Here is a 25,579-nt window from a genome sequence, read left to right as displayed (position 1 = left end):
TGACTGTCACATTTTAACTTTTAGACATCTTCTAACGTATCTGTCAGTGATGGAACTGTTTGTTCCAAGCTCCAATAACGCCATCCGGCTGCTTTGTGTGTTCATGTATGTCTATGTAGGGTGTTGAATTGATTATTGTTGGGGAGTCAGCAAGAGAACACCTACTGTAGCTGCTGTTCCCTGCAGTTTTCCTTCTTTGACAAAAGAAAAACCTGACAATATTACATTAATATTACATCCTATAACTGGAAGGACAGTCACTGATCCTTAACGCAGCACTGATTGATATTTCTATATAAACAATGGATTAAATGACTGTATGTAATATGATAGATGTCACTCACTGTGACAAACCCAAAAGACGTTATCCCCTGACTGAGATTTCCTCAGTTCTACAGAGCCTCTTGTCTTTTCTCATTGTTTTGATTTTTTTCTTAGCTTTCAGCTGAAGCAGGCTACTGTTAAACCCAGCTCCCACCTCCCCAGCACCAAACATCGGCCAACATATGGAGTATTTAGCTTTAAAATAAAAGTGGGTGGAGAAATGATGCTGCTTTAAAGCTGAAAGTTTGTAAAAAAAAAAAAACATTTAGATGTTAAATATACAATAGTAGTGAAAAAAATGTTATCATCAACCTGACAGTGGATCAATATACATGACAATTAACATTTGATTTGATGCTAATGTGTGCTGCAACATAAAAAAAGAAATACTGGTATGAATCAATATGATGATGATGATTATTGATAATTTTATTATTACGCAATATGATAATTAAGAAGGTCTTAATACAACATGATAATACTAATACTGACACTGCTAGAAAGCTTTTTGTTGTTTGTTTGGATCGCCAACTATTCCCTAAAATAAAAAAAGACAGGAAATAACAGACTGAACTGTTGCCCAATGAGAACCGTGTAAACACACTATATTTTCTGTCTGCATCCCCCATAAGACCACGGCCACAAACCCCCTCTGCAGCATCCAATTCATCCTGCGCACTTAAACTGTACCCACTACTGCCGTTCAGAATGACTCAATCCAGCTTAGCAGATACACAGCAATACTCAAATCCCTCTTCCTTTTAATTCGCACCCTCGTGGCGGGGTGTTAATGGCTTACACAACAGATGTTTAGTATGCTGTGTTTAGGTCCGTGTGAGCTGAAGCCACCCGCAGTCTTAGACATGCATGACAACCTGTGACTCGGCCTCTGAGGCGAAATAAGCCTGTTCACACTGTATCACGCTTAACGTTGCTTGCATGTACCAAAAGAAACAGGCACGCACGTACGAGCGCATACACAAACACGCAACACGGGGAGACAACATGCAAAACAGTGAGTGTGGGAGAGAGAGTGTGAATACGAAGGGAAAAGATGGAGAGCGACGACAGCTCCCATCTGTTGGGGAGCTACTGATGGGCTCCTCAGACAGAGGAATCCACTTGGATCAGTATGTATGTATAAACACTAATGCAGTAATGAGGGTATTTGACAGAAGTGTGCTTTATGGCAACAATTAGCAGGGGAGGAAAGTTTCTCATCACGTATGGAGCAGTCAAATTATATAAACAGCTGCAATTCATCAGATTGAGAGGAAAGCGACTGTGTGCATTACAACTGCACGCGCTGATCAAGGCAATCCAGAAGAGTGTGAGCACAGGAACCACAAATGAAGCAAAGGGGAACTAGTTTTTGCAGGTTCACACTAGTCCACGTTGAGTATTCGTGTGCCAAACAGGCACAAATACAGCAAGCGTACACAATTCAATCCTTTTTTTTCCAGGAAAGGCTAGAGCAGTCGCAAAGACTAAAACAGGTGTGATGTGTTCATCGGTTTGACACTTTGACCTCAAGCTGTACAAGAAAGGCCGCCACATTCTCTCTTTTTCTCACGCAAGAGTTGATCTTGTCATGGGTAATATTTTCACCTATCTCGCTGTGCGGTCACTTCAGCACATTGATTCTAATGTAAAGGGATTTTGCCTAGCGCTGACATCTTGTAGTACAGGTGTGCAAAAAGCCTCCAGGATGACAGTTTAATGCTGCATTCATGTCACAGGGGAAAGATAGTAGATATAAACTCCCCCATGAGAAAGCAGCTTTCACTTCAGCACTCAGCTTTTAAATATTATGAGAAAACACAGTTAACCTCAGCTCATCACGACTCTGAAGCTTCAGGCTTCCTGAATTGTGACATCACTACAGGTCGAGGCATCACGGCATGAAACAGTGGTTTATAGGCTGAAAAAGCAGTTTATCCAATGAGTGCAGCGGGAGGACATGACTATCCGATCAGTGCCACGGACAGGGCTAACACCGTTGTTAAGCGTCGTCAAGCTGTGCGCTGGAACCAAGGAGGGGTAACAACAACAATGGCGACCTCTGTAGACAAGACAGACTAGCTGAGGCTGTTCTTCACCCAGCATCATTGTTTGTTTTAACATCATTCTGCTCCACTCTTAAAACCCTAAGAAACCAGTATGTTGGCATGACTATGCATCAGTGTCCACTTAAAATGATGTTAAATTCAAGCGGATATGTTGCACTCTGGCAGTTGGTTGAGGAAAATCGAATCTTTCTCGGCCATGGAAGTCGATGAGAATGGAGGCAATGCCAGACTGAAGATGAAAACGGGGTGTGACAAGTCGACAGTTCTGTCCGCTATCCGGCAACGATTACACAGAAAATTTCCTAACTCTTGGCAGGGCTTGACAATAAGCTTGATAACAATTGGATAAGAAGCAGCCAAAATTTCTGCAAAGTTAATATGTTTGAAGCATCTTCAAAGCGTCGAGCAAAAAAAAAAAAATTTTTTTTAGCATGGCACTAGGGATGGCAATATTGGTCTGTGGTCCAGAGTGAAATATCTAAACAACGATACGATGGATTGCCATGACACTTTGTACAAAAACTCATGGTCCCCAGAAGATGAATCTTTATGACTTTTCCTCCTGTACCTCTGTGAGTTGTGAGAAACATCCCAGTTGTTGATACATTAAACTCAAAAACAAAACAAAAATCAATAGATGCCATAAATTTGGTACACCCTTTCATGTTCCCTTTGGGATGTTAGCGATCCCTGAATTTTTCATTTAGCGCCACCATTAGGTCAAAAAAGTGTAATCCGTCCAGTCCCGACCTCTGAGTTTGTAATCACAGTCTCTTAGTAAATATACTCTTAGTCTTGTGTCTTCTTGTTCTGACAAAAGCAGTCGCCTTAAAACATTCACATCTACTGCTTTGGTGCAGTGGAAACATTCTTGCCCACCACCACAGAGAAACAAGCTAGCAGGGGAGACATCCCTGCCATGGTCGTCCATTCCAACAAACACAACTGACAGCGTTTGCTACCGAGAAACTGGAGAGAGATCGTGTCCTTTTTGCAGCACCGGCGACTTCTACTGGATGGACGGGGCACGGCATCGACAGCCAGCATGAACCTCTGCACGTGGTAACACCATCCTGGTTTACTGCCAGGTAAAGACAAGCCCCAGGCAACACAATAGAGATCAGGGTAGGGCCTGGAGACTGGTAGGAGCCATATTTTATAATAATAATAATAATAATAATAATAATGATAGTAAAGGCTTGCTGCAACTATTAATATGTGAAAGTAAGTGGTCTATCAAATCTACCAAATCCATTCGTGCCATGGTCACCTTTAAGTCTCAAAACAGAATTAGAAACAAGTGGATTTCTCTGATACCATTATCATATTTTAGCAGTAACTTTAACAAAAACAAGGCAATAATAAACTAATCAATCAACAACTCAACTGACTTGTTAAAATGCAATATATATGACTTTCAATATGATTTGAATCACACAATAGCTCTGTGTGCAAGCTGATGCTGAATTAAGTTAGCCAAAGTGCAACGTCATGTCTTGTGATAAACAGACCTGTTATTTTAATAAGCACGTGCAAGTGGCTGTACCCACTACTTGGCCATCAGGAACAACCAACTAATAATTTTTGTGTAGAATTTGAAAATATTTTTACTTTGGTGCCCCCTAGTGGTTGTATATAAAATACACTTTAGCATACAGAAAAGCTCAAACTCCCCCTCCCCCATGTGTCCAACCTGCAGGCATCAAGATGAATGGGCTGAAAGCGTCACAACGACTGCACCAGTTTTCATGCTGATTGTCAGTTTTTGTGGAAAGTCAACTGTACGCCGTCAGAGGCATCTGAAACATTATTTAATTACTTAAAGAAAATAAACTCAGTGTAGCTTTAATCTACTTTGTTTATGCCAGTCATTTTAATTGATTGTTGCTCTGCACATTTCCAGCTTTCTTAGAACAGAAATCTGTTTTAAACGGCTTTTATGCTGCTTTGTTTTATCACCCGTTGCTAATGCCAGTAGTATTATCTGCCAGTATCAATTACAACAATAATTATAATAATAATCAAGCTGTTTCCAATTACATGGTTCTGAGGTGGGGGTGTCAGATTCTAATTATTTAAGTAAGTCACAGTTTGACCTTATGTATAAGGGGGAGTTCAGATCATGCCCTTGCAGCCTTGGATGCCTAAAACATAAGATGACATCATGCATTATCCGACTATTACTCTCTACCAGCTGGTCCTCACTCCCAGCTGATGTGACCACAGCACTTTAACACCACGCTGTGTGTTTTCCAAACGTACATCCAGCCGGTCCTGCGCACCTTTCCCTCCACTCCTCCGCCTCTGTCCCGCACCGCCGTGCAGCTCTGTGCCGTGCCGGACGGCGCTGCCCCTTGTCATCCCCAATCTGACACTCCTGAGCGCGCACCCGTCTGACGCGAGACAGTTCCAGCACATGACACGTTTGGCTTTAAAATGACGTCACGACCGCGTGGGGCTCAGCAGGCAGGTCGTTCGTCAGTCTGAGAGAAGAGGAGCAGCAGGAGACGGAGCAGCCTCCTCTCCTCTCTCATGACAAGCCCTCATTCCCCCTCTCTCCAACTCCTCCGGAACAACTCTCAGCCTCCAGGACTCTCCTCCGCCGCTTCCCCTCTTCCTTTTTCAGTTGCACCTGATTTTTTTTTGTTATTATTTTTGAACTTTGTCAAACCCCTCCGCACCCCGCAGCACCTCAGAGAGATGTGAGGAGATAATGAGGACCCCCTTCCAGCGGTGACTTGTCTCCCCCGTGCTTCAGAGAGCCGAACATCCTCATCTTCCACCCCCAATTTTTTTTTTCGGACGTTCATCTGCCTTTCCACAATGTAGGAGACGAGGATGCCAACTACATGCCTTGTTTTTGCTCTCCGCAGCTCACAGCTTTGTCTTTTAAGCCGGGAGGGGGGGCAGGAATGAAAGATTTGCGTGAAGGCAAAGTTTGAGGGTATCTCTCCTGGTTTTCCCGCTCACCTGTCCGCCTGCACGCGCGAGCCCCTCTCATTTTGACTGCTAACCAGGAAGACTTGTCCCCAAAAGAACAATTGACGAGCAACTTCAAAGAGACCTGACTATTGCTCTGGTGTTTTTAGTGGGATTCGGCAGCGCTGCTGGAGGAATTTAATGTGCGCAACGTTGGAGGATATGGCTTAAATAATGGTTGCGTTCCTGACAGCTGGAGTGAGGTCCGTCACTTGAGTGTTTTTATCAGCTATTGTCGACTTTGGTGGAAACCCATCTAAATGGGAGGATACCTGGAGAACTGAGTCGGATCCGGCAGTCGAGCAAAATGTGGATAAAACGGAGTGTTGCGCGCAGGTAAGACACGAACCATTTAATCTCATGTCATAGGAGTCACACTATAAGGGACAAACGCGAGAGAGGAGCGAGAAATGTAGACGCTGTTTTATGTTGTTTCACATATTTCACGACGAACATGTCTCAGTTTTTTAATGTACGCCACTGCAAGTTACCAGAGTCTGCTGGAAGTGATGATTGATTTGTGTGTATCAGTAGCTCTGTAAAAAAAAAAGGACATGAAAACGTATGTTCCCTGACACCAAAGTTCTCCAAACACACCGACTATTTCCCGGAGTGGTGTTGACACTGAGGGATGTCGAGGCGGAGGCTGAAGATGGATGTGTTTTGTGATGTTTAAAGGAAGAATATGATCGAAAACTTCACACCCCGTACGCTGGGGGTCGCCAACAGTACGGCGCAAGCAACACACACACACACACACACGCGCGCACGCACAACCACAGACGCGCGCGCGCTCAAAACACGGACGCACGCGCAAGCGCCGCCTCAAGGTTAGGTCTGTCAGCTCCCCCGCACTTTGTGAGAACAAACACATGCACGCGCTCTTTCAGAAGCACGCACTTAATAGGGCGATTAGTTGGTGAAATTAGACTTGAAATTGATTAATATCTTTCGCTATGATTGAGCATAATTTCGAGCTCGTGGCTTCTAAGTCTACCTTTATCTCCCCAAAAATATGAAAGTAGTGGGTGTATATACTGAGTAGGGCTTATCCAAGACAGAGGAGAGGATGGCATGCAGACAGCCTGGATGGAGAGGTAACCTTTACCTCCTTTCCTCCAGTGGAACATTTTCTCGTCATGTAACAAAATAATGATGTATACTTTCTTTGCCTTGAGGATAAAATGGTATCCCTAAACTGAAGCAGCATGGAGACCAGTCTCCTGACTTCGGAAGTCTGCAAACAAAAGCTAAAACTGAGCTCATTCATTTGCCGTAAAATAGGTTTAGAGGTAATGACACGCTGTGAAATGAGACCAGACCTGCCAGCGGTGAGATTCTCTTGCCACCTGCTGGATCTCATTCCCACCGGTAGCTCTAATTCCTGCCCAATTGCGGCCGTCCATTTATTATGCATGACACACACTGTACATCTTAGGGCTGACCTCGCAGGGTAATGGCAATACATGCCGTGAGACAGGACAGTTGTATAAGATGATGAAATGCGTTTAGCATCCACGCTGAATCTCGGTTTGAATTGGTCAGAGGCAGAGAGAGACCAATTTCTACCCTCAGGAATTTCCCTGTCATTTGCTGACATGATGTGGAACATCAGAATGGGATGTGGGATGATTGTGTTTGCCATCTCTTGCTAAAAGCTTGTATTGTTTATTACTGTCATTTATTATCAGACAGTGATGGCGATATTTGGTTTCCTACATTTAGTGTGTGGGATGAAGTCCTGCTTTCCAGTACAGGTTGTATTTAACAGTCTTTTTTTTTTTTAATAACAAGGAGAAAAGGAAACGGGCAGTGAAAGCTCCCGTACCTGTTGGAACAGACAAAGAACAGACCACCTACAAACACTTGATACGTGGGCGTAATTGCAGCAGCAATGACTAGCAGGTCTGGAGAGAGGAATGCATGGATAACCACATAAATAAAATAAAATAAAGGATTTTGCAGTTGACCACTGTAGTTCATGTATTGGAGACAAACTGTCTCATGAAGACTACCTGTGGACTAAAGCTGGGTGATAATTCAGCATCATCTTTCATAGACTGTAGTGTAATGGTATTATCATGGTGATATGATCATAGATTTGCCATAACATTATGAAACTATTGATACTGAGATATATTCAATAGTGGGATATTTATATTCCCCTGCCCAACTGTAGAATAAGAGCAAGAGCCACCTCCACATTACTGCTGCAATTAAATTTCTAGACGATGTTTTAGGGCTGCAGTGAAGTTTGCATATTCAATTAATTGTTTTAAAAGCTTTTAAAAGTCAAAGGACAGTAAAAAAAAAAGCACGTTATAACTTCCCACAACCAAAGTGATGTCTTCAGATTGTTTCTTTCTTCTCACCAAAAAAACCCAACCCCAAAGATATCTGGTTTGCAATAATAAAAAAAGAGGACAGATGCCTCGCTTCAGGTTTGTGAAGCAGGAGGAAGAAGTGTATTGAAGGAACTTTTGTTGTTGCTTAAACCAATGGTACAAGTTGTTGTTAGCCATTTCATCCACACACACACACACACACACACACACACTCTCACATCAATGTATGGTTTCAGTCACAATTATACTGCTGTTTAAATGAGCCGCTTGTTTACTGCGGTGCATTAATTTTAACTTGCTTGTTGAAAACTTTTGGAGCATTTTGGGTAATTAAAGACGTTGTTCATGAATCACTAGTAACATGGGAAAGGTGCTTCATTCTAATTAATCCACCCAAAACTGAAACTTTGGCAATGGCAAGAGGTTTGTTATTTGGCTTGAATAGTGTGTGTGTGCTTAAATACTCCCTGTAGCAGAGAGGGTTTCTCAGGTTTCATACATTTCATGCATACATATATGCATCTGAGAGCAGATCAATTTAGTTTGGATTGAAGCTGTGAGTGCTGGTAATGGTGCAGAATTACAACATGCTGGAGCCAGAGCGTGTCTCACTTGAGGGTTAACCAGCAGGGATTCATCTCTCCCAGGCTCAGCATCTCCGGGCTCGATCTTTCATGGACGTCACACAGTCTCAGGTTCCCCACGGTGAGCTCTCGCTTGCTGGGGATGCTATCAGGCCTCGGCACACTGCAGCCGCAAAATATTACTGGCAGAGACACCAGTTGCCTTTCAGGAGAGCTTCATTTGTCAGTTTCCACTTGTTAAGTACAGGTGACTGTTGCGACACATGTCTGGCCTTTCCTGTTCTGGATAAACTGTGATATGTGGAGTGTTAGTTCCAAAGGACTCTCAGAATACAGAGAAAGTAAAGAAGAGACAGTGGCTTTAATCAGTCTTCATCCATGAGATGTCAGGAATTATGTCCCCATATTGATTATACTGGTAATCATGTGCTTAGTATTCGTTGTCTTACCCCACTGAGTAATAGTCGAATTCTGATGAATATCGCTGCCTTAATGAACCAGGGTTTCTAATATATTATACTCTGCACTGAGGTGTTTTCTCTTAGGGTGTTTATGAGCAGTCAGCATCCTCACAGCAAACTCTGCCAAGAACTCCGGGGCTAAACGTGGCGTTACTGTGTGAGGGGCCATCTGATATTCAGATATTCCTGTGATTTAGGTGCCATCTTAATATCCTCTATGAGGGTTATTAACTGGGCCTCTCTGGAGCGTGATTAACCTAATTTGCAGTGAAATAGGCTGTGTTGCTTCTCTGAGATCCTATCCTCTGGAGGCTTCTCTGTGTGTGTGTGTGTGTGTGTTTGTGTATGTGTGTGTGTGTGTGTGAGCGTGCATGTCGTAAACACCCAGTGCTCCACAGTCTGTCAAATCCAGAAGGACCAGAACAGGTTGTCCCTGGGAAATAGCGCAAGAGACAAAACAGACGTGGAAGCTGGTTCATCGAACCATCTTGGGGAGATAACCAAGAGCGCAAAGGAGAAGATAGAAACTTGCCGCTGCTAAGGACAGGAGTGAATCATACACACTACTGCTCATAATTGACTGGCAAAGCAGTTAGTAGAGGAGGGACATTGGCGGAATTGGACCAGAGCAGCCACTGTTAAGTTGATTTTCCCACCACACACACATAATTCCATGCTGGATGCTTGAAATAGAGTTCAGCACACAGAACTCTGGAAAACTAATAACACTCAAATACTCGAATGTAAGCTCTGTAGGCCAAATATATATTTTTTTTATAAACACTGGACAACAAGGATTATAAGTGTATTATAATATACTTTTGGACTTGAAAACCCTGTGAAACAGGATTTAGACCATCATGGGACAGTAACCTTCCCACTGAAAACCATATAAAACATGTTGTTGTACAGAGGTGGGCTGACAGCTTCTGAAGGCAGGTTGTTGTGCAGGTGGAAGTGAATGGCAGCTGAAGGGGTTGCTCTAAATTTTGGAATTGGTAAAAATGGTTCAGTTCTGGCAGTGCGTCTTGCTGTATTTTGCTCAGTTTACTTTAAACTCACATGTTTTATTGGAGCTATTTGGGCTAACAATGACACTGCTTTCTTCCTAAACTAAGATCCACAAATTCAGACCTCATGAAATTCAAGTCCAAGTTCCTTATGTAGTGCCAGCGGCCCTCAGCCTGATTGGGTTTAATGACCAGCTTGTCCAGTTTGGGCTACATGGGAAAGTGTGTGTTTCTATTGCAGTGAAGCACATCCATCCGACAGAGTGAAGGAACTAGCAGCGCAGAGCTCATACTTGATTCATGTAGTGAGCTTTTGCTGGATCAATACTGCCTCTACAAAGGATCAGATTTATCCGTCATGGCCCTTCCCACTAACTGGCTGTCTCCAGGCGCAGGGGGCGTCTCTCAGCGGGCCACTTTCCACAATAATACTTCATAAATGAACAAAAGAAAGTCCCCCCCTTTCTATATAGTTCCCAGCTATTTGGTGGTGATTGATGTGGATTGAGGCTTAGGCTGAAATGAAAAGTTTGACAGTGAGGGGCTGCGTTGATTGGGGCATTGTCCTGTGTGTCTCATTCTTTTTTCATTTTCAGCCCATTCCCATGCTCTCTACAGCCCTGCTTATCTTTCTGAGCATGTGGGTCATGTACGCTGCAGTGGAGGACACTGTGCAGTGAGAGTAATTAATGGGATGATGCAACACCCTTGCCTGTTGCATCTTAGACCCCCTCAAAACCTCACACGTATACACACTCCACCCACCCCACCCTTTTTTTTTTTTTGTTTTTTGGTGTGTTTTCCTCTCTAAATTTTCCAACCTCAGCAGTGCAACAATGTCTCTTAAACTACAACCATAGAAGCAGCTGCTGCATCTTACGGGCACGAATGAGGTCTGTTTGTATGTGTGTGTGTGTGTGTGTTTGTTGCACACTACCAAAACATGTGGAGGATTTCATAGAATATTCGCCTCCCAGAGGCCTGCTGCACAGAAGCAATCCATAAATCTCTGGAACTCTTTGGAGAGCCAACTGTGGTATTTATCTCCCTAATACAGGATATCTACCGAGGAGAGCTTAACTCCTACACCTCAGAGCCTGCATTTTTCAAAGCTACACAACCACAGCCTAGCTGATATTCTAAACAACACAACAAACGTGTAGAGATAATTCCATACAGTGCATTTTGATTAATGATGAAAAGATGCAGTGAGTTCAAATTTATCATAGAAATCCAGTGGAACACAGGCCCTGTCCTGTGGCACTCTTTGTCTGAAAGAAAAGGTCAAAACAGAAGATGAAATGATTCATTCAGAGGTGATTCTCAGCATCCCTCCACCGATGTTTCTGACCTCTGGAGAAGTCACTTACTTTTGTTTATGTGTCCACGGCATCCTGGATAAGAGCTTATGTCCTAATAAAGGTTATACATTGGAAGATAAGTTGTTCATGGTTAATATATTCAGTGTAATCATTTGCCTCTGTCCTGGGGATAGAAATAAATCAGAAATGTGGGATTTTGTCAGAATAAGAGTAGGGATTTCAAATCGTACATTCCATCACAATCATATGACTCTGAGCTTATCAATTCCTTTAATTGATGCCAGCGTGTTTTTCTGACAGTTGGCTTGAAAGATAACAACATGTCTGTAAAATGATAATTTCAAGACAGGATAGAATAGGCCTGTCAACAAATACTCTAAATTCTAATTTATATACAGATTGCATTGTGAAAATTAATATTCCATTGTTGCAAAAAATGCTACGGCGGCTACACTTAATGCACTGCATGACGGACAGGAGTCACAAAACCTTTTCTCTGTTTCTATGACCTTACTCTTTAACAAAAATGTATCTCTGTAGGGGTCCTTTCCATAATGTCATCAGACAGTTATAACAATCTGAGCCATCAGTGGAAAAAACAGACACTTTGGTGTGGATTTATATTGACAGTGCACAAACATTTTTACATTGCAGCCCGTTTCATGACTGCAGGTTTTAGCATTCTCATTCAATACTGAAAAAAAACTTCAAATTATGTGACTGGAATTTTCGTTTGTCCTGGACATTGAAATCTTCCAGAACATGCGGACCTGCACCAACTGGAAAAGCAATGTCACTTTCACTGATTGAAAATAAAGTGTAGCTGAAACAAACGCACAACTCAACAATATTCGAACATTATTTTTGGCCAGTTTTGAGAGGCAGATGGTGGAAACAGCAGTTAAATGTTGAATTTTGGAATACTCATGAAATTATAAAAATTCAAATCAGTAATGTGAATATTATCTTGTCTTAAAAGCAGATTTTCCCTTGTCTTTAACCTGTGTGCGTGTGATGTAGTTCATTGGGTGTTGTTGTGTGAGGGTGAAGAGTGCCTGCACGTTATCGCAGACACCATAAAGTCCATGCTACAGGCTGTGAGTTTTAATAGTCAGTGTCGAGATAAGCACAGGTTGCAGCCTCATGTTGTTGGAAGGTTGTGTGTTCTGTGCTGCAGAGGAAATGAAGTTACTGGTTATGAATGCCTCCACCTGTTTCTACACTGTGTTCAGACTCAGAGATAATAAAACAGTTGCATTGATTCTTAAAATCTGTGTGATCTTACTTATCTTTCCGCACAGAAGACTGATCAGGACTCGGATCAGCAGAATCATTAATGGCATCGGTGTCTTATCAATTCCTATCCCTAAATAAGAGTTTAAAAGGGTCATTGTGAAAAGGATGTAGTTTACATTCACCAACCTGAAGCAGAATACCTGAGTGACATGTCTGCCTCTCTTGTGTTTTGTCATTGATTGGCTGGAGACGAGAGCAGGGGTTGTGAACACCTGTCCAGCCTCAATGCTTATCACACTCAGTTGATATCAGTGGCATGTTGCTTAGTTGGAGCAGGATCTAGGAGGATTTTCCACCATAATCAACAAATTAGAAACACAACATAGCGGGAATAAGCGATTTGGTTCCTGTGTATCTTGGCAATAGAGCTTGCCACCACAGAGCCATTCGTGTGTGTGTGTGTGTGTGTGTGTGTGCGTGCGTGCGTGCGTGTGTGTGTGTGTACATGCTGGGTTATATTTGCCCTGTCGCTTAGTCTGAGAGCTTGAGCACACAGCCCTCTTCAGTTCCAACAAAGGCATGATTGCATATTCAACAGGCTGCAAATAGAGACTCAGAGGTATCACAGCTCCTCCTTTTAGTGGACGGAGGATGAACCCCCTCAGCTGTACTACAGGAAACACACAACGCTTCCACAGCTGCAGTGACAAGACAACCAAAACTAGTGCTAAATTCTCATTTGCTTGAGTATCCAGTGTGTGCATGGGAGTGTCCATATGTAGCACTTAAATGTTGGTCTTAAGGCCATAAATCACCAGCAGACATTGTAAACACATGATAATGATTAGCATAATTATACCAGAAAATGTCATGAGCTTTGTTTTTTTTAGTGTGTGTTTGACACAGAATTTATTCTTGCAGACCCTGATCATAGAACATTTAAATGTCTTTAACTATAAATGAATAAATTCAGCCTGTCAGTTACGTATGAGTCCATTAAAAGCAAATAAAGTCAAGTGGCTTTTAATAACCCCTTTAAATGTGTTGCACCAGGCATATAATATATTAAAATGTATCATTACTTTCTTCTATAATGAACACATATCCTGATAATAAACAGCTAAAAAGCTCTCCAAGTTCTCCATACTATGTTATATTCATATGCTTTTATTAATATCAACAAACTCCAGAAGCAAAACTGAACTGAGCTGATCCTATTTTTGTCCAAAACTATGAAAAATACATCAGTGAGCCACAATATTTCTCTAGATTGACATTTTCAGTCATTATAATGAACAATAGCTCTGTACTTTATCTTGAGTTAGTCTTACATACAGTGTTTCTGTAAATAGTTCAGTAGTGTACCAAAAGCGTATTAACCTGGATCTGAAAATAGTCCCTAACAAATGCACGACTCTCTGCTGTTTGAGTAATCTCAGATAGAAACTACAGTGCACATACATTACATTTCATATGAAAGTTAATCATAAACCAATGTGTGTCCATGTTCCTGTAGTTAAATTGGTTTAGTTAACTGCATTATCACTTGGCACAACTAAATATGCACACAGTGAAGCTGGCACGCAGCCACACGCTACAGCAGGTAAATAGCCACCCTCTGCCCACCTATGTGACGCTTTGTATCCATGCCCCATGTCTTTCCAGGGTAAAGCTCTGTAAAGCTGAGGGGAGCGGCAGAGTCATATGGTAAATCTCTGTTTCTTCCTCACTGCTAATGGCACCTTGTCATTTGATACATCGTTAATGCAAAAATAGTTTAGCCAACATCACATCCGGTTCTGAAAAATATGCACACAACACACACGGTTTATTAGCCGTGAGGATCAAAAAGCATTTGTACTCTTCAGACATCAGGACTTTAACCCCCAGAATCTGCCACCACCCTGATCTTCCCTCTGAAATCAAATGGCTGTGAGAGCCTTATCCCTGAAAAGTGCTGTGCACAATGGGAGAAGAGAGAGTGGAAAAAAGTGCCAAGCAAAGGACAAAAATGAGCAGAACTGGATTAAAATAACAATAGAGCATTCTGCTAATGGTTCGTTTTCAGCTGCTGCCACAATATGATACTGTCTGTGTGAGAATTATGGTGGATAAGAAAGGTGCTGATGTCTCTGGAGGAGTCCTAAGCTTTGCATGCTGTACTGTGTGAGGGTGTTATTTGAAAGCAGAGTTATGCTGACTGTCATTCTCTCTCTCAAACTCGTTACCTTATTAACACACATTAAGGCCTGCAGACAATTTTGATGAATTAGGCTTTGCTTTCCTTTAGTGGAGAATTTACTTTGGACAGAATGTGAAGCACTACTTCAACAATGTGCTAAAGTTTGCCTTCAGTGTCATAACAGATTCTATTGTGTCCAGGACTGTGGGCCGGATGCCAGTTAAAATGAGTTTTAAATGGAATAATGGAACAAGCCATGTAGCCTCATAATTCATAAATATCCAATATGCAGCACCATTCATCAAGCTAGCAGAGAATTTCTTTCAGCATTTTGTATACCTTCTGACATTTTCAATTTGCTTTATCATTAACAGTTTATTGAGTTTATTGGACTGGAAAGGCAGCCCTGCCATATTCTTCATATGAATAACACATTTCTCTGAGAAGTTCAGCCTTTGTAATGGCCATATTTTTTCCTAAATGACAGTTGGGTGTTTCTTTCAAGCTGTACGCATGATTACACTCTCTTGTGTGGATTTTATTTCCTTTTGCAAGTGGAGACGATTCCAGTCAATTTAGGCGTTATCTCTCAAGAGACACTTAGATTACACTGTACAGCCGCTCTGATCTTCCTGTCGGCTCTCAGTGATCGATGTATTGGAAGAGTGGAAGGGTAATGAGGTGAGATCAGGATGACTTCATATGATACTGTATGATCTGTAAATACAGCGGCCCACTATGAATAACAATTACTCCATAGGTATTTAAGTTGTAATGAACTTGAGTTTAGGAATAATAATATATCAGCACATTATCTCTCCATGGCATTGTTGTATGTTATAAGGAAAATGAATGTGAAAGTGCTGTTGACCTTATTGCAGAAAAACATATTTTGTATGTAGTATGTGGTGCGTTTGACCTACTCGTTGGACTACTACATGACAGGTCCAGTGATCACAAACATCGACAGGATTTGTCCTCTGGAAGCCCCTAATGTGTGCACCACGTTTCATGACTGCCCAATAGTCCAACAGTCGTTTGGACACTTTACTCTGGAGCGGGGTGGTGAACTGACCAACCAGCAGACGCTCCTGAGGCCAAACGTCTTTGCTTGGAGAACTATCAGAAATATAGATTCAGGTCAGATTTGCTACAGAAAAGTTGTTTCAGTCTCTGAGTGATTTAAGAAAATTAGCAAAGCACCATTACCATTGCAGATTATACTGCAGGTTGGGTTGCAGCAGTTTGAGAGTTTCACGGTACGATTGCCATGTCAGATAATACAGTTTCATGGTATCACATGTTGTTGTTTATATCATTAGTATTATTTTCAATTACAATGACCCTTAAAGGAATAAAAACAAAAGGGTTTTTGTTAAACAAAAGCTTTATTTAACACCAATATGGTAGAATTGAATACCATAAATAACCAAATGTACACGTTATGATAAGTGTCAATTGTCATACCACAGTGTACCATGAATCCAGTTTACTGTTGCAGCCCTAGCTACACGTCAGTTCACAACTAAAAAAAACAAACTTGGAGTAGCTGCTTAAAAAAATGTTACATCAGTATTGTTTTTATGGTGTAAATAATCTGCCAAGGCCTGCCTGTATGTTTCATTCTTTGAATAATGCAGAGCCTTCTTGTCTCCAGACAGGGTTTCATTAGTGTGTTGTCCCCAGTGTGCGTAGAAAACAGTGTAAAAGGAGGAGGACCACCTGAGAGACAGGTGTATTAAGGAGGGCAGAGTGGTCACAGAGTTTGTGTGACTAAGTGAGTTTCTGGAGCTATTTGAATTGAAGCTCCCACATACTCCCTCACTCCCCCTGAGAGTTTTGCACAGTGCAAGCACCACGCAACATAAGAGCCTCGCTTTTGCTCTATAATCTAAATGTCCCAAAAGTCCCCAGCCCGAGTGTCTGCTGTACCCCACACACACTCAGAGAGATAAAGCAGCAGGGCAAAATTTAAACTGCAGTATATAAATACATTCAGTCTGTGACGAGGAAGGAAGGAATTTATTGTCATGCAAAAACGCCTCCAGTGTATTTCCCAACAGTGAAAAACTCAACACACTGTGTCACATTCACACAGTTACAACATTGTTTAGACTTAGTATAGTATTTGGCCCTTTGACGCAGCTCAGATTTCTTGTTATAAATGCACTCTAGTTTGCAACGTACTGTAGAATTAGGTCATTGTAAAGCTGTGTTAGTGATGCCTGATCTAGTCCTGTGATCTCACTCACTGTCTTTATAGTGTGCTGAAGCTAATAGTCGTCCTTGACGTTTTTTAAGTAAAAAGATTGATGATCCATGTTTGACTTGTTCATCTGTTAAAAGAAATTCATTCTCTGCTGCAGTTTTTTAGAAGCTGCACCATCAGTAAGTGTGAGATAGTTGTCAGTCTCAGTCTGCGGACATGTCAGTCACTGGCACCACCGATTTATTACAGTTAAAGTCAGTCACCTCGTCTCGAGACAGTTTGGTGCTCACTGACAGCTCCAGACAACACACGGTCCAGCTTCATGGTTGCCAAGTAAACAAGAACTGAAGCAGTACTGAACATTTTCAAATGCTGAGCAGAATTAAAATGATGTAAGTCACTCCACAGCTTCCTGTGTGCATGTGCAAAGTAAACTGCCTGCACATGGCTGACGCTCCACGTTGTTTGCAGGTCACCCCTGACAGCAGCTGCCTCTGTTGACACTTTCACCACCAGAGTATTGTTTAGTCGACAGCCGCCGCCAGCATTCTTGATCAGATTCACTAATCTTTCAAGACCCCCAGAATGTTTTGCTTAATGAATATATAAACACTGAATATATAAAAAGAAAGAACAGAGCTTCTGTTTTTATTCTGACTTTTATTCTATTTTATTTTCATTCATTCTTCTTCTTTTTTAACAACGCTTGAATGTTTGTCATTTTAATCAATAGAAACAACATTTTGGATAAAAAGTTGAGAAGCTTGATTTTTTTGTGTAGATTGTTTTAAATTGATTTTGTATTTACATTTTTTTTTTCTAACTTTTATTTGCTAACTTCAATTGTATGAAAAATAAATATAATGTTAATGATGATAATATTCTGTTGGTTAATGTTAGGGGCACCACAACCATGACAATAGTGACAATCTCCCAAGTAGCATCTGTCTAAGTAACTTTACATTATTACACATGATTTTTTCATTTTTTTTTATTTTTTTTCAATTGAATGTATTGTAAAATATATAATTTTCAACAAAAAACACGTTTTGAACAAAAACACGTTTTTGAACAAAAACGCAAGAAAACAGCATTTTCAAGCAGAGCACTGACTGTATGTAGATGTATGTAGATGTAGATGGATGACCACGGGTCATCCATCTACATCTACCTATGGCATGTCCGTGTAATGCATGAGAAATTTCAACACCAACACCATTGTCTTCCTCACCTCTGTGCTTGTCGTGTCTGTGTGCGTCACCGTCACCATCGTGGCGATCCTGATTGGACCCAGCAGACTCGTTTGGAACTTCATCCAGATCTCACTCAGAATACACAGCCGTATACCTTTTCTTGCGAACTGTCATTTAGGCTGCTGTTTCTTTGGCACAATCCTCTTCTCCTTCTGGTTTCCAGCAGATTTTGTTTGCTTTTGGACCTAGAAGTGCTGTACTATTTCACAAGATCCACAACAGCGCCCCCCACTGGAGAGTTTATTTGTGAATGGTGAGGAAGCATTCTGTCATAAATGATGGAAAATCTCGTCAACGGCACAAGAAGTGTTGTGCTGTTATGGCAGTCTCCATTTCAATATAATGATCCGATTCAATCCGATCAGCCTGAAGTAGTAATTAAGTCTGGGTGTGATTGGGGTAGGCAGTCCTACTCAGCACCCTTCTGCCTCCTGAACTCGTCCTTTCTCTGTTAAGGTGGACGCACCAGGAATGTAACGTGGCGCCATTGTGTGAACCGGCGGTCTAACTCAGCCCATGTGATTCCTGCTCAGTGAATATGTCAGTCGCTCTTGGAAAGCTTTAAAGCAGCAAAGAGTTTGAAAGAGTAACCTGTCTCAGAAATGCATGCATACTTGTTCTCTTTTTCACTCCTCGTTGAGGGATTACAACCCTGCTCGTTCTGTAGGGGAAACTTGATCGACAGAAATAGGACTTAAAAGTCAGACGAAGAAAGAAGCTGTGCCAAGTGAAATGAGATAAAACAAAATGTCCTGTACTGGTTTTACAGAACAGCTTTCTTACTGGATGCTTTGCTCTGTTTCTGTTCTTGTGTAGACCACTGTGTCACTTTAACCCTGTAATACATCACCGAAAACACTGGCCAGATGGGCTATTTTGATGTATATTACCTTTGCTTGTACTGCTTTTCTTTTACAAAGAGAGCAGTAGTTCAGTTCAATTGTTTAGAGCTCTCCTACTTGAGGCTGTCTCAGCTTTACAGTACATCTCTGCTGACCTCCTCTTGAAAACAGTGATTATTCTGGGTCAGACTCTCTTAAAGCTACACGCTGGAATTAATGGAACTGGGAAGGGCAGAGAAGGACTGTTATCATGCCCTCATTTTCTCAATACGCTGCAGTGGAGGCAAGAAACAGGAAAAAAAAAACAAACAGTTTTCCCTCTCTAATCCCAGAGGGGTCAGAGTAATTTCCATGAGATTTGAATTTTCTGTTTTCTACAAGACAGCAAGGCAATTACCAGTATATTAAAGGCGTTTCCAATAAGCGAGAGTGATGATATTATTTACTGTGCGTCAGCATTGTGGTTCATATCTCTTTTTAGAGGTCAGTTTTGTCTTTGGGGAGATTAAGCAGCGTTTTCAGCTCCCTAAGGCTTCATGCACTCGTGATTTTATGCTGTGATGCTAATATGGCTGGAACCCTCCTCTATTATTTAAAGCTTAGGTCTGTTATCATAGTGTGACAGTGCGTGATGTCATTTATGTACTGTACACTCATCAGTCTCAGCTGACCAAGCAGCGATCTGTGGAGCAGAAGATGGATGTGGTTCCTGGACAGTGGAGAGGCGTGCTCACAGACGTGGAGAGTTCACCTGCATGTGAATGTCATTTTCTGGGCGCAGCAATAATATCATGTCAGGCTGGAAAACTTTTCTGAGCTGCTGATGCACCAAAACAACAACACCACGCCATTCTGTGTCATAGCCACATGTCGAGTGTTGGGGTGAATTGGGCAGAAGTCAATATCGTAGTGACAGACACAAATATAAATAGGCCTTGAAAAAAATTCCAGAAATCTGTTTTAGATGTGTGAAGAGTTTTGTTTGTTGTGGTGCACAACAGTGGAACACAGGTCATTGGGTTATACATGCATATATAGAAAAGCACAGCACAACCAGAACGTCAAAATCTGACTGACCAAACTGTGTCATTTAGTTTTTCCAGACAGAGATGGCAGTTTTTTTTTTTTTTAATTTCTTTGTTTTTTCAATATTTGTTTTTAGCAGACCTCCATCACCGTCAACAATGCAACAATAACAGTAATGACAGATTTTCATGCAGGGGAAGCTGGAAAACTGACATTAGATGAGAACATTCTTGGATATGAACGATATGAAAGAAGCCAAGTCGCAGTGATGGAAATAAATGTGCTGTTGTGCTGGTAATTTTTCATTTTTCATGGTCCATTCATTCTGTAGCAACTTCTAATAGCTAGAGCCGCAGCGGATGATGATTTATGTTAATAATACCACCACGGGTTTATTATCCAGGCTAAAAAAAAGAAATGGGTAACAGTTTGCTTTAAGTCTTACTGTTAAGCATTTTTAAGCAGCAGCAGATTCAATAAATGTTTTACAAAATATAGGAGGAGTCAATAAGAGATGGCCCGAGTGAAGCTGCAGCTGGCCCTGAGGTGCCATCAGGACCCCAGCTATTATATGTGAATTTGCAGATATTAGACATCTGAAAAATATTGTTCATATTAATTTCAGTAAAATCATCCAGCTCTCTGACACACACACACACACACACACACACACACACGTACAGTATTACTGTACATCTCTCACTCGAGCAGCCATTGTTGTAATTTGATGAAGCAGTCAAATGCAGCTTGCTTTGCCGGTGGGGTCCAATCTGCACTCCTGAGTGTGCTGCCCTCACAGTGAGTCATCTGAAAGGAGAAGTGTCCTTGTTCTATGGCCTGGATGTTATCAGAGAGTTTTTACCCCCCAGAGGGGTAAGACTGCCACACAGCTCCTTCCCTGTTCTCTCTTTTCTTTCTCCATCTCTGTCGCTCTCTTAGGGCAATGCAAATGCATACTCCATATCCCCCCATCTCTATTTTAAGAGTCTTCTCCCCAGTGTGAACGGACTGTGCTCCAGGCTGGCAGAATCAGGGAAGATGGAATGAATGGAAACACATTGTATGAGCTCTCACCGGCATCCCACTGTCTTTAGTGTATTCCTAATCCATAATCCTTTAAAGTTGCTCAATCTAGCATCATAGCTGCTGGAGCAGCTTAATAGTATGCCTCATGATTTTAAAGGAAGACATAACCAACCCACACCCCTGGAGGCATTTCAGGAAAAGCCATGACAGTGTCATGTTTTTTGACTATAAATAGCATCTAATGCAATGATCCACACAGGCACTGAATACCAGAATGGATTTTTCCAACTGGAAGCATATCTGATTGTGCAGACACTTTCAAAGAAAAGATGAACATTGTATTCTTACAGATCTTCTCCCATAGTGTATGTACAGTATATGGTATTACTGTGAAAAGCTGCTTGATAAATATAAAATATTCATTCGCTGACTAATACTAACCAGATGTTACATTATGATAATCATCATAAGATCCTTACTACGAAGTCTGCTTAGTCCCATATGAAAGAGGTTACCGTGGCACGGAAGCATGTTTCTGTTTTCTCATTTTCATCGTGTTTTGCTGTTCAGCGAGAGAGCAGGAATCTACTTTTAATTGTTAGATTTAATATAAAAAGGAAACTCATATCTTAACCTGAATAAGACCTTAAACCAGAGTATCACCAGTGTAAACGTAGCGAGTGTCTACGCTCTGGAGATGCTGACGAGGTAATCCTTATTGTGCTGAAACCAGCAGTGGAATCTGTTTTGCTCTGTTCAAGTGTTTGGTTAAGCCTGGAGGCCTCGCTATTTGAAAGCGGTTATGATACAAGAGATCAGCACCAAAGCATGAATCACAGGTGGTGAAGTTCCTTTGTGGTTTGTTCTTGAAAGGGTTTTTCTTGAAACTTTGTTTAATGAAACGAAAAGGAAAACCTCCCCTTTCTTCAAAGAAAAATATTGACATGACCGCTGGCGACTAACCAACATGTGTGTCCTAGTATATGATAAAATATATCTGCACTGACAGCTGTAGCTAATACAGCAGCGCGAAGGCAGCATCACAACAGCACACACACAGTGACTGAAGTCCTGTCTCTGTCCTGGTGGCAGTGAACAGATTTTCAGACTTTTCATTACTCTATTTGTTCATTCCACCTTTGTGGGTATTTTCAATTGCTGGATTTTATATTAATTGTTATACTAGAGGAAAAACCAGATAACATTGATACCAGCCCCCTGTGGCACAATGGTGCCTTTACAAAACTGTATCAGTGCTCTCATCAGTTGCATTCTGTAAGTAGACAGGGACATTAGCAAGTTCTCTTTTGCCTAATTGCTACCCTGAATGAGGTAAAGCAAGGTTTTTCAGGATAAGATTCATCATAACTTACTCGCTGTCTTTAGCTATACTGTGTTACTCAACTTACCAACACCCTGTTGGGATCAGATGAAGTAATGGATTAATGTTTAATGTCTGTCTATGTCCTCATATCAGTTGAAAAATAAATTAGGATGTGTTCATACAGCTGAAGAGCACCTCAACTAGGACAGTGTTCAGTTTGTCTCTGCCAAAAGTCTGTAAAAGCATAAAATTGGCTGTGATTAAAAAAAAAAAAAACAGGTCAGCTGTGCTGAGGCTAAATCTAAGTTACTAATCTTAGAGATTTGGCAGCAACATTTCTAAATTAATATTTATTGTACATACTTTATTATCTTTAATTCCAGACAGCTTGTACATTTACAGGTCTTCCTAGAGTCTGCAGAACACCAACCAAATGAAATGTCAAACAGAAAAAGTCATCCCAGTGAATGCAAGTTTGTTGTTGAGATGCAGCGCTGCTGTATATGCTCACAAAGTCTCATTTGAACCTCTCGCTGTGTCTGTTTGGACCCACCGGAGAAAGCCACCCACTGCAGCTCCAAACTTCACGAACTGTAGCTGTTGAACCTTTTCCCCGGTGGACAGTGCTGTTTTTAGAAGTGTGTGGGAGAGACATGGATTGCATAGTTCAGCGTGTAAATGCTCTATCAATTGCTAGTGTACCCTGAATAAAAACACTGGTTATTTTGTCTACTCTGAAATTGTTAGCTCAGGAAAAACCCCACTGAGAGGTTAGGGAAAAAAAAGCAAACCACTGATTCAGTCCAAAACCCTGCCTGCCAGAAAGCGCCCGCCATCGCACCCAGCTTCCCATCAGAGGTGGAGTCACCTTCAACCAGGCACCTTTCAATGGCTGTGTTGGCTAGAAAATGATGTGTACTCAGTGGCGGGGCTGCCGAGACCATGCTGATAAAATTCCTATTGATGGCAGCCTGGTGCCGCAGGGCGAGGGGATTGAAGAAGGCATGCCTTTTTCACCTCCCTCAGGTGGGCAGCCCATCTGCTGAGGCCTCACTCCTGCAAACTCCCAAGAAGTTCTAATTAAGACCTACTTCGCACAAGTGATCACAGTGTGACGATGACACAAGAAGTGGGCCAGAGATACAGTGCAGGAGCCAATAATTAGCTGCAATATCTGATTAGTGGTGGAGATAATAGTTTTGTTTTACTGGGTCTGACATGACGCCAAGGATGAGTTCAAAGAGTCAGATAATCCCTCATTAGCCTGTTGTACTCTCATGACAGTAATTTACATACACTGTAAGGAAGGAATTTGGCTCTGAATTTCGACTTTTTAATAGTCCCTATGAGTAGTGCTACTTTAATGTATTCTTAACTGTTTTGCCACTTTTTGTTAAGCTTGACTTCCTATGATTACTAAAACATCGAGGCTCTGTGAAGCATTTTGAAAAGGCTTCACAAGAGCCTTTAAAGTTGGCCTCATTCACAGAGATGATATCCTGCCCTTTGTTTCTTTGCTTATCTGTGCCCCACTGGCACATGGTTTGCAGAATTGCTGCACATAATAGCCTACACAGCACTCAGCTACTTTGATCTTTTCTGGGGGAAGAGCAGATTCATCAAGCACTGGGCATTGCTCACCTTTTTTTAAGATGCTTGACATGACGCAAGCCCTGAGTGTGTGATGAGTTTCCTCTTCTTGGCATAAAATGGTGACTGTAACTGGCTTAAAACTGGTCACATATTGTCTGATTAGACTCTAAAGTTCATTTAGATAATGCTGATTTGATCTGTCTTGACTACTGAAATCAACATGGCACTGCAGTTCCTTGAACAAAGCATTTTATAGACCAAAAGGATGAATCAGGAAAATAGTCATCAGATGAATCTATAATAAAAATAGTTGTCATTTGGAAGTGCTGTACATGGTCCATATAGTGAATGAAACAGTGAGGCCTCTACATGTGTGACTCTGCTTAAATTAGCATTTAGTGCATATAGAGATTAGCCATCTTTGCTTGATATCACTGCAGACTTCAATATATACACGTTGAATGAGTCACACAGTGGAGTTAATACGCAGATGATTAAGGATGTGCCACATCATATGATTCACAATGACATCTGTGTAACTTTTAAGATGATGACTAAAATTCATATTGTGATAATGACAATCTTCCGACTTACTTGCTGTTAATTAGTTCCATAAAGGGGAGCAACTTCAGTAGTGTGGAAGTGGTTTAGTTTCAAAATACCAGATGTACAACAGACCACAGCAGGAAGAATGCCAGAAAAGTCTAACAAGAAAGGGGCAATACGATACAATGCTTATTTGACCACTTCCAGCAGGAGCACCTGGTGGAGTACGAGGTGTGCCAGAAATCCTGTGAGGAGAGCACAGCAGCTATTGTGAGTTCTAAACTAAAAGTATTTGTCAGTGTTTTGTCATATCATTGCTGCAGAAAAACTCTCAAGTATTGCAAGATTACTTTAAGGCCATTTCGCCCTCCCCTACAAAGAACATAGTTGTATTAGTGCAAAGTGATGCACAGAAAGCGGTGCTGACTGTGAACCATGAGTAAGATGATGAATAAAGCTTGGGTCATCATGGGATTTTCATAGCAGCTAGGTCGTAACTCTTGACCCGGCCCGATTTTATACCCTGAACCAATTCATGCTGACAACTCTAACATTCTCATGAAGCCAGCCATCCTCTGACTGCACACTGTACATCAGGCCTGTTGCTGTCAGTGAGGTACGTGCAAATCAGTTTCAACGTCTCCATATGAAGCCCTTGAGCTGATGCTACACACGAAGCAGAGGGGGCAGAAATGGAATGTGGAGTGCTGCAGTCGCTGCTCTGCAGAGAACAAGAACCCTTAAATGCTGCTATGGCTGAATTCACAAAGAAAGAGTGAACAACAATAGGCTGTAAACCCAGCGATCATTAAACCGTGCAAACCACAGTAGAGCACTTCACATGTCAACAATCTGACATGAGGGATGTAGACAACGTCCTCTTATGCAAAGCAACCTGTATCTTCAAGGCATAGCAGTCTGTATGAATGGTCTTTTTTATTAACCGCTCTCACCCTCTGCTCAAGCATTTGATTCAGGATTATGCTGTGAATCTTTTGCACAGACTTCAAAGGCTACTCTTTATTCATTCTGGTCTTTTGATGGCATTATGTTGGTTATTTGAGGTTTCCAGTTTCAAGGCCAGGTAAATGGTGTTAAGTATTGTGTGCACTGGATTACTCAGTCTAATTTTTTCCTATTTGCGCAGCAGCGCAGCATGGGTTTTGAACAACTGGAGCTCATAAAGATGTCCACTTTGGTTCCAGCGTTCGTGAGACAGACAGTATGTGCTGAAACTCTGCTGGCAAA

General features: G+C 41.6%; 1 protein-coding gene across 1 annotated transcript in view; it reads left to right on the top strand.

Annotated features, from left to right (window-relative positions):
• Positions 1-5,636: 5,636 nt before the first annotated feature.
• Positions 5,637-25,579, top strand: part of ajap1 (adherens junctions associated protein 1) — a 42,913-nt gene continuing 22,970 nt past the window's right edge. Inside the window, exon 1 of the mRNA XM_041946678.1 lies at positions 5,637-5,708. Coding sequence (XP_041802612.1) covers positions 5,680-5,708 — 29 coding nt within the window. The 5' untranslated portion in view covers positions 5,637-5,679. The remainder of the gene's footprint in view (positions 5,709-25,579) is intronic.

This window comes from Chelmon rostratus, chromosome 10, assembly GCF_017976325.1.
Source record: "Chelmon rostratus isolate fCheRos1 chromosome 10, fCheRos1.pri, whole genome shotgun sequence".
NCBI classification, from domain to species: domain Eukaryota; kingdom Metazoa; phylum Chordata; class Actinopteri; order Chaetodontiformes; family Chaetodontidae; genus Chelmon; species Chelmon rostratus.
Note: the sequence above shows the minus strand (reverse complement) of the source record. Positions and strands in the feature narration are given on the sequence as shown.